The following is a 17,433-nucleotide window of genomic DNA, read 5'->3' as shown; positions in this document are numbered from 1 at the left end:
CTGTGTACATCACAACAAACTGAGGAAAATTCTTTAAGAAATGAGAATACCAGACCATCTTACCTGCCTCCAGAGAAATCTGTATGCAGGTCAAGAAGCAAGTTAGAATTGGACATGGAACAGCAGACTGGTTCCTAAATGGGAAGGAGTATGTCAAGGCTGCATATTGTCACCCTGCTTATTTAACTTATATGCAGAGTACATCTTGTGAAATGCTGGAGTGGATGAAGCACAAGCTGGAATCAAGATTTCTGGGAGAAGTATCAATAACTTCAGATACTCAGATGATACATCCCTAATAACAGAAAGTGAAGAGGAACTAAATGCCTCTTGATGAAAGTGAAAGAGGAGAGTGAAAAAGCTGGCTTAAAGCTCAACATTCAGAAAACGAAGATCATGGCATCTGGTCCCATCACTTCATGGGAAATAGATGGGGAAACAATGGAAACAGTGACAGACTTTATTTTCTTGGTGATTTTCAAAATCACTGCAGATGGTGACTACAGCCATGAAATTAAAAGACGCTTGGTCCTTGGAAGAAAAACTATGACAACCTAGACAGCATATTTAAAGGCAGAGACATTACTTTGCCAACAAAGGTCCATCAGTCAAAGCTATGGTTTTTTCAGTAGTCATGTATGGATATGAGAATTGGACTATAAAGAAAGCTGAGCACCAAGAATTGATACTTTTAAACTGTGGTATTGGAAAAGACTCTTGAGAGTCTCTTGGACTGCAAGGAGATCAAACTAGTCAGTCCTAACGGAAATCAGTCCTGAATATTCATTGGAAGGACTGATGCTGAAGCTGAAACTCCAACTTTGGCCACCTGATGTGAAGAGTTGACTCACTGGAAAAGACCCTGATGCTGGGAAAGATTGAAGGCAGGAGGAGAAGGGGACGACAGAGGATGAGATGGTTGGATGGCTTCACCAACTCAGTGGACATGAGTTTGAGCAAGCTCGGGAGTTGGTGATGGACAGGGAATCCTTGCATGCTGCAGTCCATGGGATCTCAAAGAGTTGGACAAGACTAAGCAACTAAACTGTGGTCTTAGCCATAACATTATTTTGTCTTCGGAGAAGGCGATGGCACCCCACTCCAGTACTCTTGCCTGGAAAATCCTATGGATGGAGGAGCCTGGTAGGCTGCAGTCCATGGGATCACTAGAGTCAGACACGACTGAGAGACTTCACTTTCACTTTTCACTTTCATGCATTGGAGTAGGAAATGGCAACCCACTCCAGTGTTCTTGCCTGGAGAATCCCAGGGACGGGGGAGCCTGGTGGGCTGCCATCTATGGGGTCACACAGAGTCGGACACAACTGAAGTGACTTAGCAGCAGTATTTTGTCTTAAGAGTATTTTGGTCAGTTATGAGGGTCCCTGATTTCATTTGGTGACTAAAAGAATAAAGAGTAAAATAAACTGTTGTTGTTTGCTTAATAGAAACGGTGTTATTTACTAATACATTCTGATCTGATGGAATATTCAATAATATAATGAAATCTTTTATAAATTATATGAGTTCTATGTACTGATTGATTATTTTTCAAAGTTAACATATAATCATCTTTTCTCAAAGATTCCTAAAACCTGTCGTCTTCTCTATAGCTTGATTCATGGTATGTTATTTTAAATGGCACTGTGGAAATCAGTCATCCAGATGGAAAAGTTGACAATCTCTTTATGGGAAATAGTTTTGGAATCACACCCACTCTGGATAAACAGTACATGCATGGAGTTGTTAGGACTAAAGTAGATGACTGTCAGGTAAGCTTATCTCTGGTAATGTTCTCTTGTTTCTTTCTTTTTTTTTTTTTTAATTTTTTATTTTATATTGGAGTAGAGTGGATTATTTAGGATAGTTTCAGGTAGACAGTGAAGGATACTTTCAGTCACACATAAACGTTGTATCTACTCTCCCTCAAACTGCACTCCCTCCCTGGCTGCCACGTAACATTGAGCCACGTTCCCTGTGCTGTACAGTAGGTCCTTGTTGGTTATCCATTTTAAATATAGCAGTGTATGTTCTTTTGTTTCTGGGGTTTTTTTTGGTTCTCCTGTTTCTTGATTTTTAAATGGCTGAGCCTTTTTCCTTCCTCAAAATAAAATAGCTTGATTTGAGAATTAGAAGTTTGAAAAACTCAGTTAATAAAGGAAAGTAGATTTTATATCTGATGCAAATATTTGTGGAATTAAACTATACATATTTTAAAGAGAGTATACCCAATAAATGTTTGTTTGTTAAATATCTATGTGATATTAGCCAGCTCAGTCTCCTTTTTGTTTTTTTTTTCCCAATAGAGGAAGAAATAGGAACTTCTGAGTTGTTTGTTTCTAACTTACTCCTGCTTCATGTTTTCTTTGCATAGTGTCAGTTTTGAAAGAAGTATATGCTTACTTCTCCTTTTAGAGCAGAATTCACATGGATTTAACTTCTTTGGTCTCTTTGTGCATGCTTTATTTTTTTTTTACCTTGATTTTTGTTAAGGAGTAAAGGGGCTAAATAAAAAAGAACTGATGTCACTTGAGTTCTTACCTTTGTGCTCTGCCTTGGTGCATAGTGATATATTTATGTATTATAGGTTTATTAATTGTCCCCATGTTGTTCTTGGGCAGTTTGTCTGCATAGCCCAGCAGGATTATTGGAGAATTTTAAACCATGTTGAAAAAAATACCCATAAAGTTGAGGAAGAGGGAGAAATTGTTATGGTACATGAGCATCGTGAACTGGATCGAAGTGGAACCAGGAAAGGACACATTGTAATTAAGGTGGGTGTGTTTTACTTATTATTGATCAATAAAACCTTCATCTTGTTTAAAAGACTTTGAAGTGCTTATTAAGTAGTGCAAGATAATTCACTAACTTTGGGATCCAGTGTATATAAATAAATGTGTCCTTTTGACATTTTCTTAGTTGGTTTTTAACAGTATTTTATTGGGTAAGGATGACACTGCCATGTATATCAGTATGAAAGGATATTACTTAGAATATACCAGTCAGAATTTTCCTTCTCAAATGTATGATTCATCAATAATGGAAGTTAATTTCATCAAAGATAGCAATATTTAGAAACAAAACAAATTGAAAGGACCAACCATCAACGTACAAGAATCCTAGATGAAGATGGAGACCGCTGATGGGATCTGTGTGTCATTGAAATAGACATTAGCCTCTCTGAACCTCAGTTTTCTTATCTGAAAATGGGGATTCTATGGCAGGTCTTTATTAGGGCTAAATGTGGCAAATCAAAAGCCTTAGCATGCTGTAGAGTCTTAATACCCATGTTGTTTTCCCTTCTCTGATTCCCTCTCCCCTCTGATCTTTGCCTTCCACTCTCCTGTCTGCCTGTCTTAATGGCATCTGAATCTCGAGAAGGAAATGGCAACCCACTCCAGTATTCTTGCCTTGAAAATCCCATGGACAGAGGAGCCTGGTGGGCTACCGTCCATGTATCACAAAGAGTCAGACATGACTGAGCACACACAGATGTAAAATAGAGCAATTATAGTTGGAAGAGAGGAAATAAATGCTTGACAGTTTTTTCTTTTCAAGCTAGTCTTGGTTGCAAAATAACTAAATGTGTTATTTTTCATTATAAGTGCAGCTGTTTATTTAACAATAAGAGGGACTGGTTGGTCAGATCAGATATTCCTTAAGAGTCAGACTATATCTAAACACTCCTTTTCTTTTCCTAAGCTGATAAGTGTAAGCTTTCTTTGTAGGAAAAAATTCGAATATATGTGTGGATTGTCACAGGCTGTCTTTTTATGAAGGCTCATGTTGAGGCTTTTTTTTTTTTTTTTTTTAAATAATTTCAAACTTACAGAAAAGTTGCAAGAACAGTTTAGAGTATCCTGACTCAGGTTCCCCCACCGTTAACATTTCTCTGCATATCCTCCATTTTCATCAGTATTTTTTCAATCTTTTGAGAGCAGTCTGCACATGTGATGCCTCATTACTCCAAAATATTTCATTGTGTACTTCCTAAAAATAAGAACAGTCTCCTACATAAACACCATGGAGCCCTTCAAGTTAGGAAATGAACATTGATAAAGTAAAGCCATTCAGCCCACAGACCCCATTTAGATTTTCACCAACTCTCCCCAAAATGGCTTTTTTTCATTTTTGGCTCAATCTCATCCAGGCACACAGTTGCATTTAGTTGTCATGTCACTTAAGTCTACTCCAGGAATAGTTATTCCCTTTTCACATTCTCAGCAATTTTGATGAATGTACACCTTACAGTCTACAGTATGACCCCCAGACTAGATCTGTCCGCTGTTTCCTCCTGCCCAGACTAAAGTTATACTTTCCTGGCTGGAACCCCACAGAAATAATGTTCTGCTCTTCTCAGTACATCGTATCAGGGAGCACACAATGTCCGCCTATGCCACCACTAGTGAAGTTAATCTTAATCACCTGGTCCACAGAGACCTGGTGTCTGTCAGGTGTCTTTACTGTGAAATCACCATTTTACCCGTTGTAATTGATAAGCATTTGAAGCATTGATGTTCTGGGATAGTGTCAGTATGTCTTGCAGACCTCTATCCACCAGTCTTCACTTAGATTGACTACTCCTGCCTGAAATGGTGATTTTCTATTTCCATTATTTTATTGTCATTCTCCTGTAAGAATGGCATTCTCTCCTCTTTGATTAGAATGTTCTCATGTATTTCTTTACCATCAGCATTGTTCTGATTGTCTGATTGTCCCAGATTTAGATGGTGGGACCCTCTTAAGATTGTTGATTCCTGTATTCTTCTGACATGTTCCCATCATTTTTGAGAGCTTCCTTGTTATCTGGCAAAACAAGATGTTCCAGGCTCATCTTTTACTTTTCCTACCCCTGCTTTGAAATCAGGCATTGCTCCAGAGAGCCCTGGATCCTCCTAGTAGATAATAACATTTAAAAACCAAAATCAGGGCACTCACTCTGTTCACTGCTACTGAGGTGTCATTGCTTCTAGAGCCTTTGCTCAGAGAGATAGGAATATATATAAACTAAATTCATGCACATCTGTTCCTTTTTATATCTGTCTCAGTCGTGAGCTTATACCAGGACTCCCAGTTCTAGTACTGTACCACAGAGTTAGTTTTGTAGCCTTTTCCTTTCCCTCATTGTAAATAACCTTATCTAACAGTGGCTCTTGTTATGCTCTGTATATTTACTTGCTTGCTCATCATAACCAAACTCTACCAGCTAGCCATCTCCTTCACCTGCCCACTCAGCGTACCTGTCTCCCAGCATCCCACCTTATTGGATGCTAGTGAGCAGTTTGGTAAGTGCCTCTGCATGATTATGGAACTTGTCATTAAATACTGCTTTTTAAAATACAACCTAATCTCCACAGATATCCCTCCTCAGTGATTTACCTAGTCAAAATAACGGCTTTTCTTTAACATGTCAGTCATTTTCACCCCTGACATATTGTATGTATGATCTGAGAACCAGATTTGAGTGACGTCAAATTGTGATTTTCCTGAATGACAGACCCGATTTGGAATTCTTAGAGTGTTTTTGAAGGTGGGAGAAGAATAAGAATGACCTGTGATTATCTTGTCCCTTAAATAGGTAACTTGAAGAGCCTTTCTCTGACTTCCTTCTAGAGAAATGATTTACATACCTGCTTAGCAGTGGGTACCCTTTTTTAATCTTGTAATAAATTTTTAAACAAGAACATTGTTAGTATTAATGTATATTTGTCATGCAATAATTCTGGCCAATGAAATCATTAGGATGAATGCACCAAATTGAAATCTGACTTTATGGGCAACAATTGATTTTTATATTTGGCTTAATACCTGGTTTATTTCTGTATTTATTCTGTGTACCCATTTTTTAAGATGCTGCTAGGAGAAGGCAATGGCACCCCACTCCAGTACTCGCCTGGAAAATCCCATGGACGGAGGAGCCTGGTTGGCTGCCGTCCATGGGGTCGCTAAGAGTTGAACATGACTGAGCGACTTCACTTTCTCTTTTCACTTTCATGCACTGGAGAAGGAAATGGCAACCCACTCCAGTGTTCTTGCCTGGAGAATCCCAGGGATGGGGGAGCCTAATGGGCTGCCGTCTATGGGGTCACACAGAGTCGGACACAACGGAAGTGACTTGGCAGCAGCAGCAGAGTAGTAAATTTTAACAGTGATTCAGAAATTCAAGGAGGAGCAATAGATAAATTTTACTTTTATTCCTTTTTATAAATTGAGAAACAGGCAAGCAGTTAAACTCTGTGTGCATGTAAAAAGTGTCTGTAGAACTTCTGGTTCCTCTGGCAAATGGGAATGGAGAAACCGCAGAAGAGGAAATCTCTGTTCCAAGAAGTGACAGTAATAAAACAAGCTGTCTTGAACTATGTTGTTCCCATAACCTGGAACAGAAGGGAATTTAAGGATAATTAAATTTGGAAGAAAGCTTTATTTATTTATTTATTTTCTTTAACTCTTATCCTTTCTTCTCTTATTTATTTTATTTTTTGCCTGTGCTGGATCTTTGTTGATGCACAGGGGCTTTCTCTAGTTGTGGAAGTAGGGGACTACTCTTCATTGTTATGTGCAGGCTTCTTAGTGTTATGCGGTAACTTCTCTTGTGGAACACAGGCCGTAGGCGCACAGGTTTCAGCGGTTGCTGTGCGTGGGTTCGGTAGTTAAGTCTCTTGGGCTCTAGAGCACAGTTAGTAGTTGTGGTGCACAGGCTTAGTTGCAACATGGCATGTGGGATCTTCCTAGACCAGGGATTGAATCGATTTCCCTTGCTTTGCAAGGCAGATTCTTAATCACTGGACCACCAGGGGAGCCCCTCTTCCTTCTCTTTACTCAAGATAGTTATTATATTATCCCCTCATAGCTATAATGAAATACGGATAAAACAGCTACAGCCAAGGTAATGCTGTTGTGCATGTTTAATCCTCTGCCTTATTTTCCTCTAAACTTCTGCGTGATGATGGACTACAACCTAGAGACACTGCCTACTTCCAGTGCTGACAGTTTTAAAGAGGAAACTTTACTTTGAGGACTTTGTAATCGAGGAGCTACAAAGGGAAGTAATCAATAGGAGTTATTTGGTTCCTGAGCTACTTTTTTATCTTCTAATTCTTTGTTTTGATTTTTAGGGAACACCTGAGCGTCTCATCATGCATTTAATAGAAGAGCATTCCATTGTGGACCCAACTTATATAGAAGATTTCCTATTAACTTACAGAACATTTCTTGCAAGTCCTTTGGATGTTGGGACCAAACTGTTGGAATGGTTTAAAATTGACAGCTTAAGGGATAAGGTTGGTTTTATAAAGGGCATGAAATTGATTTTAACCTTTATATTCCCCCAAAATCTTTTGCAGTTGACAAATTAAATGCTTATTTTGATAAGATTCAATTCACCTAAAAAATTAGTGAATCAGTAGACATATCTGGTTACTTTTATGACAAAATAGCTTGTAAAAAGTAGATTATTTTGCTTTCTAAAAGGCAGAAACTGAAATCAGGCTGTGGTATAGTTATAAATTCAGAAAATGCAGGATAGTAGTCTTGCACTTTTAGAGAAGGCAATGGCAACCCACTCCAGTACTCTTGCCTGGAAAATCCCATGGACAGAGGAGCCTGGTAGGCTGTAGTCCATGGGGTCCCTAGGAGTTGGACACAACTGAGCGACTTCACTTTCACTTTTCACTTGCATGCATTAGAGAAGGAAATGGCAACCCACTCCAGTGTTCTTGCCTGGAGAATCCCAGGGACGGGGAGCCTGGTGGGCTGCTGTCTATGGGGTCACACAGAGTCAGACACGACTGAAGTGACTTAGCAGCAGCAGTCTTGCACTTTATCAAAATACTTGGTTGTTTCAGAGGAGATGAGTAAAACATTTAAAAGTTTAGAAAGAATATTCACCAAGTACGTTTTTACAAGAGGGCTTAGAAACAATCTAAATAGAAAAACATTGATTTTTCTGAGTTAAAGACTTTATATAATTTATCACTGCCGTAACACATTTAGATGTGGCATTGAAGATTTTTTTTTTTTTTTTTTTTGCATTTAACGTTTAAATAGATTGTCTTAACTTTTTTTATGGAGTGTTTATACTTTCCATGGAAAAACTAGTAATACCTCAGCTTACTGGTACATAACTACCAATAAACTACCTCAGTAATAGGAAGTTAGTTATTTTAAGAAAAATAAAAGTAGAGCCATAATTGCCTGGCCTGTCTTTCTGAGTTTTAGTTTCTGCTAAATCACTTTGCTGCTGCTGCTAAGTCGCTTCAGTCGTGCCCAACTCTGTGCATCCCCATAGACGGCAGCCCATCAGGCTCCCCCATCCGTGGGATTCTCCAGGCAAGAACACTGGAGTGGGTTGCCATTTCCTTCTCCAGTGCATGAAAGTGAAAAGAGAAAGTGAAGTCGCTCAAGTCATGTCTGACTCTTAGCGACCCCATGGACTGCAACCTACCAGGCTCCTCCATCCATGGGATTTTCCAGGCAAGAGTACTAGAGTGGGGTGCCATTAGTCTTGTCCAACTCTGTGCAACCCTATGGACAGTAGCCTGCCAGGCTCCTCTGTCCATAGGATTCTCCAAGCAAGAATACTGGAATGGGTTGCCATGCCCTCCTCCAGGGAATCTTCCCAACCCAGGGATCAAACCCTAATCTCTTTTGTATCCTGCATTGGCAGGTGAGTTCTTTACCACTAGCACCACCTGGGAAGCTCTTGAGTTATACTTTAAAGGAAATAAGTTAGATACAGTAAGTGTCCAAAAGTATAGGCTTGCCTTTCCCTTGCTTTTGAAATTATATATAGTTACTTAGATTACTGAGGAAATAAAGGCATGCTAGAGAATGAACAAAAATATGACTTAGGGACAGCTCAATATTCATGTGTAAAAGGATGAAGTTTGACCTTTACCTTATACCATATTCAGTGTTAACTCAAAATGGATCAGAGACTTAATGTAAGAGCTAAAACTATAATATTCCTCAAAGAAAAGGAGTGAAAAACAAAAAAATGACTTTGGATTCAGCGATAGTTTTTTTTAGTACAAAGCACAGACTCGAGCAATGGATATATAGAATTTCATCAAAATTAAAACATTTTCACATTAAAGGAACAATCAGGAAAAACAGAACAACATATGGAATAGGAGAATATTTTTGCAAATCGTATGTCTGACAAGGATCTAGTATTCAGAATAAATAAAAAAACTCTTATAACTCAACAGCAAAAAGAAAATACGATTTAAAAATAGACAAAGGACTCAAATAGGTATTTCTCCCAAGAAGAGAGATAAATGGCCAGCAATCACATGCAATAGGTGTTCGGTGTCATTAGTCATGGGAAATGCAAATCAAAACCACAGTGATATTCTGCTTCATACCTACTAAGATGACTTAAAAAAGGAAATACCAAGGATTTTGAATATGTTGATGTGGAGGAAATGAAATTCCCATACATTGCTTGTAGTAATGTAAAATGGTATAGCTGCTATGGAAAACAGCTCAGCAGTTCTTCAAAAAGTTCAACTTAGAATTACTGTGTAATCCAGTAGTTCTACTCCTGAAGTATATAGCCAAAACAGGTAATCGGTATGCAAACAAAAGTTTGTAAACAAGTGTTCATAGTAGTACTATTGATGATGGCCAAAAAGTGGAAACAACTCAAATGTCCATCAGCTGATGAATGGATAAGCAAAATATTGCATACTATATAATGAAATATTATTCAGCTATAAAAAAGTTGGTAAAGAATCTGTCTGCAGTGCAGGAGACCTGGGTTCAGTCCGTGGATTTGGAAGATTCCCTGGAGAAGGACATGGCAACCCACTCCAGTATTCTTGCCTGGAAAATCCCATGGACAGAGGAGCCTGGTGGGCTATAGTCCAGGGGGTTGCAAGAGTTGGACACAGAGCAACTAAACCACCACCATTTAATAAAAAAAAAAAAATGAAATATTGATACATGCTGCCCTTTTCCCTTTCATGCATTGGAGAAGGAAATGGCAACCCACTCCAGTGTTCTTGCCTGGAGAATCCCAGGGACGGGGGAGCCTGGTGGGCTGCCATCTATGGGGTCACACAGAGTCGGACATGATTGAAACGACGCAGCAGCAGCAGCAGCAACGTGTTATAAGCCTTGAAAATGTACTAAGTCTAACAAGCCAGTCATGAAAGATCACATATTATATGACAAATCAGAGAGGCAGAAAAGCAAATAGAAGCTATTCTGGGCTGGAAAGAGGGAAGAATGGTAGGTGACTGCTTATTGGGAATGGGATTTTCTTTTGTGGTGGTGATAGTGCTCTGGGACTAGGTAGCTTGGAGATGACTGTACACAATTGAGAATGGGCTAAATGCCACTGGATTGTACACTTTAAAATGGTTAAAATAGTGGATTTTATGTGTTATTTTACCACAATTTTAAAGGATATGACTTAAAATATTATTTGTATTTACAAATAATAAAAATATTATTTGTATTATTAGGCACTTTTTTTTTTTAATTTAGATTTTGGAAAAATCTCTGGTTTATTTCTTTAGATTTATCTTGGCTTCTGTGTGTTTTCTTAATGTTCAGAATGTTTCTTAATATTCTTAATTTTTTTTTTATATTTATTGGACTATAGTTGCCTGATAGTGTTGTATTAGTTTCTGCTGTACTGATTCAGCAAAGTGAATCAGACATAAGTATACATATATCTCCCCTTTTTTTGGATTTCCTTCCAATATTAGGTCACCACAGGGCATTGAGTAGAGTTCACTGTAGGCACATTTAATTGAACATCCATTTGTTTGTTTTTAACTTTTTTGTTAATCTGTAGCACAGGTTAACAAAGTAATAAATTAACTCACAACTTTGAAAATTATAGTGTTTACGAAGGAGGTTTCAGATTTTTGTTACAATTTTGGTGAAATGGTCTCAGCTAAAGAAATACTTGACATTTGCCTGCCCTTAGAAGTTTGCATTTTAAGATACTGTTCAAAATACACTTCCCATGTACTACTTACATGTTAGTATACAGGCTTGTCTTCTCAGTGAAAGCAGAGGCTTTGTTCTCTCTGTTATATAAGGAAGCAAAAGCTCAAACTAAATGTTGCTCTCTGTTAGAATGAGCCTTTCATGTGTGAGAGGGTGGGCAAAGGGCTTAGCCATAAAGCTCAGTTGTTCCTCAGTTTAGGACTTGCTTTTAGGGCTTTATTTTTGCAGGAAGAATTCCTCTCATATAATCCTATGCTGCCTCTTCCATGTTTCCACAGGTAACACGGATTGTATTATTATGGGTAAATAATCATTTCAATGATTTTGAAGGTGATCCTGCTATGACTCGATTTCTAGAGGAATTTGAAAAAAATCTGGAAGATACAGTAAGGCTCAGAAATTTTATCTTCTTCAGGGTTTGGGGATTCTTACCAATCTCTTCTGTCCCCCTGCTGAAGAATTGCAACTCAGAATAGCTTTCATCTTTTCCTGTGTTCTGAGAACTTTCAAATCTGTATTCTAGACTTGGGCTCATCCTCTGCTGCTTCAACCCAAACAAAGATCATGCTTCTTCTAGTCTTCACTTCATGTGTATTAGGCATTCAAATACACATATTTATCAGACCTACAGTAGACTTTCTAAGTCTCCCTTCTGCATGTGATTTCATTTGTTTTTAATATGCAACACCTCAGATAATACCCTCAAGGTCTTCTTAACTTTCATGGTAGCTATTTATAAATCTATTTATTCTTCGTTTTAGATATAAAAACTTTGAACTTCAACTCAGTTGTGTGTTCCAAGCAACTTCAATTTTTAGGAAATAAATAATAATGCAGCTCAGGAGTTAGATTGCCTGAATTAACAACATTCAGACTTCACCACTTGGTAGATATGTGAACTTGGAAATATTGTCCAACCTTATATGCCTCCATTGTCTTATTTTATATAGTAGCCTCTAGGTTGTTGGGATTGTCTTGAGGGTTATAGTGAGCTATGAATATAAGAATCTGCAAACAAAACCTGGCATGGCACCATTGTTATTACAGAGTAGAAGTGGATTAAGTTGAATAAAGAAGGGCAAATTTCTGATTGTTTTGTCTCTTTCCTTAACTCTTGGTTCCTGTAGTCTGTTCAGCAGCACATCTGCTCTATGCAAAATGGGGAGAATGAACAGGGAACTGATTAAGAGGCCTGTTGAGGCTCACCAGCATCATTTGGTGCTTCCATTGCTGGCTATGTAAATATTCAAGGGACTTATGAAAATAGAAACTATCTTGCAGTCATGGGATTTTTTTCCCCCAGTTACCAAGTCAGTCATCAAATATTTACTGAATTCTGCTGTATACTCCAAGCTGTTATATAGGATCAGAAGAGGTGTAAAACTTGGTTTCTACCCTGAGGAAAAGCTTTAGCTTTTTGTTATGGACATGAGATTTATTTAATACACTATTCGAGGATAGTTGAATTCTCAGTTGATACATTAAACTGATACTAGAACTTGAAAGTTAAAATATTGCTGAGTTTAATGAAGATCTAAAATAATATAGGAAAATCTAAATTATAAGAATAATATTTCTGAAAGAGATGGAGACTTGCATGTGTCTGAGTATCAGACAATGTTTGGGAAGGTGGTTGAAGTCCTTTAAGGTTTTAAATAGAAGTTTAAAAATATTCTGGTTTTATGTAACAGCTAGGAGATAAGCACAATAGTAATACAGAATGTGTTATTACTTAGATTCAGAAAATGAAGAAATTTTTTTGTCATCACTGTCTGAATAAGACACCACTTTGAAATCTTTTCTAACTTGTGATTATCTAGAAATTTTAAAAAACCATATTAAGGGATCTTATTCTTGAGAGTGCCCTAGGGTGGAAGGTTTCTCTCCTTCAGTTTTATTTACCCATACTTATATATTCTTTATTTACTCTAGTTGTAATAATTTTAGGTTATATTTTTAAAGCCTATAGGAATAGATAATATACATTTATATATATATGTTACCCCTTTCTACTTTATAGAAAATGAATGGTCATCTCCGGTTATTGAATATTGCGTGTGCTGCAAAGGCTAAGTGGAGACAGGTTGTGCTGCAGAAAGCTTCCCGGGAGTCACCTCTGCATTTCAGCCTAAGTGGAGGAAGTGAGAAGGGATTTGGTATTTTTGTTGAAAGCGTAGAACCTAGTAGCAAAGCTGCTGATGCAGGACTGAAACGTGGTGATCAAGTAAGTAAATAACAACCATTTAAAGCCTTTTTATAAGTAATAGGAGTGCTACTTTTCTCATATGATGATATTCTAGTAAGCATGATCAATTTAAGGAAATACTTTGAAACCTTTTTTTAGAGGTGGTATTTTTAAATGGTTTATTTTTAAAATGTGTTTGTCATATATCCATTACTCTTAATGGAAAATTTGATATAGCATGTCCAGAAACAGCCTGGTAGTCTGGCCACTATCAATCTGAATGGTCCTGCCCATCCTCCAAGTATTAGGAAACTCGTCATTTGGCAACTTCACAGTATTCCAGAAAGATCAGTAAGAGAGTTAGCACCCTTGCATGTTTTAAAGGAGTAAGCACTTTTTTCCATACCACTCTAAAATTAAGTGGCCAAAGATTTACCATAAATGATGGTTTTGCTTTAAATAATGTTCATATGGTAACAAAACTATTTGGTATATCCGTAAGTAGAGTGAGCTGGTTGAAGGATTAGGAAAAGGAAGGGGAGATACTGGGAGTAAGTAGATAGGGATTTATTCTCTCCATGGAGGCATTAGTAAACTATAGAACAATATATTTTCAAAAATGAAATTCTGACAACTTTGTTACTAAAAAAAATACCTCAGTCTTAGTAATCATAGTAATCACATCCTGCAGAGTTAAGGACTGGGAATCTGTATTTTGAACAAAGCTCTCAAAATCTCATGTACACCAGAGTGGTTTCTCTCCTAGCTAAATCATTTGGGAAGCTGACTTTGTTCCACTTAAAATTTTTGTTTGTTTATGTGTTCATTTAGAATGTGACCTTATTTTACTTGTAATCACACGATGGTGTTTTTTGTTTTTGAATTAAGAAGGCATTCACAGGGACTTCCCTGGTGGTTCACTGGTTAAAAGAGTCTGTGCTTCCACTGCAAGGGGCACAGGTTCAGTGCCTTGTCGGGGAACTAAGATCCCACATGCCACATGCCATGACACAAATCAAGCAAGCAGGCATGCATTCACATTATTAAAAGTTCTGTACTTCAAAACAGTGGCTTTCAACCAGCAGTAATTTTGTCACCCAGGAGACATTTGGTAATGTCTGGAGTTACTTTTGATTGTCATGACTTGGGAATTACTACTGGCATGTAGTGGATAGAGGCCAGGGATACTGCTGAATAGCCAGGAACACCCCGTGACAAAGCAGCCACATGGCAGTTATCCAGACCAAATATCAGTATCTAAATATCAGTAGTGCGGGGAGTTAAGAAACTGATATAAGTGAATGATATAATAAAATACTTTAAAATTTAAGAATAAATTATATAATTTTAAAAAAGAAACTCTGACACAAAGTTTTAATGATACTTTTCTTCCTCTAGGGGAGCTTTTTAGAATAGAGATTTCTGGGCTTTACTCAGACTACTCATTAAGAATATCTAGTTGCTAAGAATTTGGAGTCATATATTTATTGGACAGGTATTTTTTGGTAAACATGTTTAAGAATCTCATTCTTCATAGAAGAAAAAGAAAAGAATACTCCAGCAGTTTGATTCCTGAGAGAAAAATTTATCGTTATTTTACTTCTTCCCTCAGGCCTTCCAAGTATGGTTGAAATTATCTGAGATTTTCAATAAGTCATTTTTTAATATTGTGAATATTCTTTTTTAAGAGTACTTTGGCATTTGCATTAAGTTTCATAAGCTTATTACTAAGAATCATTTTGCACCTGCTTACTGCTTTCATTGATCACCTCTACTTCGTCTATGCCACATGGTGCCATTATTTTTATTTATTTCACAGTTGTCTTCCAGTACTTCTAGTACCTCTTCTAGGATTTCTTTCAGAAAGGGCGAATGAGTATTCTAGCTTTGTGTCCCTTACATGTCTAATGATATCTTTGTTCAATGAAGTATAAAAATCTTTGATCACAGTCATTTTTCTCTCAGAACATTGACGTCACAGAAAGGTATCACATCATCTTAATATAGTCCCAAAGAAGTCTAAGCCATTCTATTTCTTTTTTAAGTGCCTTTGGCCACCAGCACAAATCCCCAAGAGTGATGCTTATAGAGTCTTTATTCTAAGTCCCTGGAATTCAGAATATTCAAGTGATCCGTTAAAAAATAGATCTTTTTATTTTTTGCCTGATATTAGATGATCCATGACAGTATGTAGACTGAAGACTTTTTTAAACTCTGGAAATTTAACTTCTGTGATTTTTTTTTTCTTTTTCTTTTCCTAATATTTTTTTTCTCACTCCTTTTTATCCTTTTGAAATCTCTTGTGTCAGCCCTCAAGATCTATCCTCTGTGCTGCCTTTTTTTCCCTCAGCATGTCTTGTCTCTTTATCCTTTTTCCTTGGAATCAGTACTTTTTGAATAAACTCCTGATGATTCTGAGGTACAGCCAGGTTTGTGAAGCCCTGATATGAATGATCAGCAATGTCAGATGGAACAAGAGCCCATAACAGTTGTGCTTGTTGCTTTTTGGCTGCCTGATTCAGTCAGTGGCAGGAAATGATATTAGCTGTAATTAGAATACCACTTTTAAATGAATTTACCTCTTTTTTAAATGCAATAAATTTGCATTTAGAATACTTCACTAAAATTTGTGTACAAACACACACAGGTGATAATTTTTATGAGATCTGACACAATTGAAATTTTCCCTTCATATATAAAACATTATGTTTTAAATTTTTTTCTGGTATTATCCCAGAGGAAATGAACTGAAAAAAATGTTTATAGTAGAGATTTAGGAAAATACCACAATATAGAGAAAAGCTATTAGACAATAATTCCACTTCTCACAGATAACTATTGTTCACATATAGGTACATTTTATTTAAGTTTTATTTTTTTACCCATTAAACTTAAGGCTGCAGAAATAACTAATACTGTTTCTGTCTTTCTATTTTTTGAACACTTTCTTCAAGATAATGGAAGTAAATGGACAAAATTTTGAGAATATAACGTTTGTGAAGGCCCTTGAAATTTTGAGGAATAATACTCATCTTGCACTTACTGTAAAGACCAACATTTTTGGTGAGTTTTGTTGTAAAAATCTATTTGAGCTCTTTTTTTTGGTAATAGAAAAGAAAAAAGTCAAAAGTGATAAGGAGGATAGTAAAAATACTTAAAACATGTTCCCATCTAAGCTTTTTGAACATTATAGGATCTTTAATGTTTGAATATAATATTCTGTAGTCTAGAATTTTCATTTTTATTTGTATTTAATTATTTTGAAATCTTAGTTAAAATAAGTATACAACTGCACTTAGTCATTTATGAATGTCTGCTCAGTATTATGGACTGTACTTCACCTGGAAATACTCAATGAAACATAGAAGTCATAGGCTTTTTTTCTTCCTGCTAATGTGCAAATCAGTCTACCTCTAGTGAAATAGCAGTATCAGTGCCAGTTAGCTGTTTTATGGAAATGAATAGAGTAAAACATTGAAGTAATTAATCAGTGAATTGCTGATTTTTAATAACAATATACTCTGCCTTTCTGAGTAGAGTATACTCTGCCTTTCTGGGTTTCCCTGGTGGCTCAGAGGATAAAGCATCTGCCTGCAACGCAGGAGACCCAGGTTCAATCCCCAGGTTGGGAAAATGCCCTGGAGAAGGAAATGGCAACCCACTCAAGTATTCTTGGCTGGAGACTCCCATGGACAGAGGAGCCTGGCAGGCTGCAGTCCACGGGGTTGAAAAGAGTCAGACAGGACTGAGCGCCTTCACTTTCACTTTCAGTTTCTGCCTTTCTGTGTCAAACTGTTCTTTCAGTTCAGTAACTCAGTTGTGTCCGACTCTTTGCAACCCCATGAACCGCAGCACGCCAGGCCTCCCTGTCCATCACCAACTCCCAGAGTTGACCCAAACTCATGTCCATTGAGTTGGTGATGCCATCCAACCATCTCATCCTCTGTTGTCCCCTTCTCCTCCTGCCTTCAATCTTTCCCAGCATCAAGGTCTTTCCCAGTGAGTCAGCTTTTCACATCAGGTGGCCAAAGTATTGAGTTTCAGCTTCAACATCAGTCCTTCCAGTAAACACCCAGGACTGATCTCCTTTAGGATGGACTGGTTGGATCTCCTTGCAGTCCAAGAGACTCTCAAGAGTCTTCTCCAACACCACAGTTCAAAAGCATCAATTCTTCGGTGCTCAGCTTTCTTTATAGTCCAACTCTCACATCCATACATGACTACTGGAAAAACCATAGCCTTGACTAGATGGACCTTTGTTGACAAAGTAGTGTGTCTGCTTTTTA

The 17,433-nt window shown here is 37.4% G+C and overlaps 1 protein-coding gene across 8 annotated transcripts in view; it reads left to right on the top strand.

Annotated features, from left to right (window-relative positions):
* Positions 1-17,433, top strand: part of RAPGEF6 (Rap guanine nucleotide exchange factor 6) — a 227,900-nt gene that overhangs the window by 140,988 nt on the left and 69,479 nt on the right. For all 8 annotated transcript variants that reach the window (XM_027547054.1, XM_027547055.1, XM_027547058.1 and 5 more), the window contains 6 exons: positions 1,614-1,772; positions 2,622-2,774; positions 7,116-7,280; positions 11,241-11,348; positions 12,983-13,186; positions 16,102-16,210. In XM_027547054.1, coding sequence (XP_027402855.1) covers positions 1,614-1,772; positions 2,622-2,774; positions 7,116-7,280; positions 11,241-11,348; positions 12,983-13,186; positions 16,102-16,210 — 898 coding nt within the window. The remainder of the gene's footprint in view (positions 1-1,613; positions 1,773-2,621; positions 2,775-7,115; positions 7,281-11,240; positions 11,349-12,982; positions 13,187-16,101; positions 16,211-17,433) is intronic.

This window comes from Bos indicus x Bos taurus, chromosome 7 (genome assembly GCF_003369695.1).
Source record: "Bos indicus x Bos taurus breed Angus x Brahman F1 hybrid chromosome 7, Bos_hybrid_MaternalHap_v2.0, whole genome shotgun sequence".
Classification (NCBI taxonomy): domain Eukaryota; kingdom Metazoa; phylum Chordata; class Mammalia; order Artiodactyla; family Bovidae; genus Bos; species Bos indicus x Bos taurus.
Note: the sequence above shows the minus strand (reverse complement) of the source record. Positions and strands in the feature narration are given on the sequence as shown.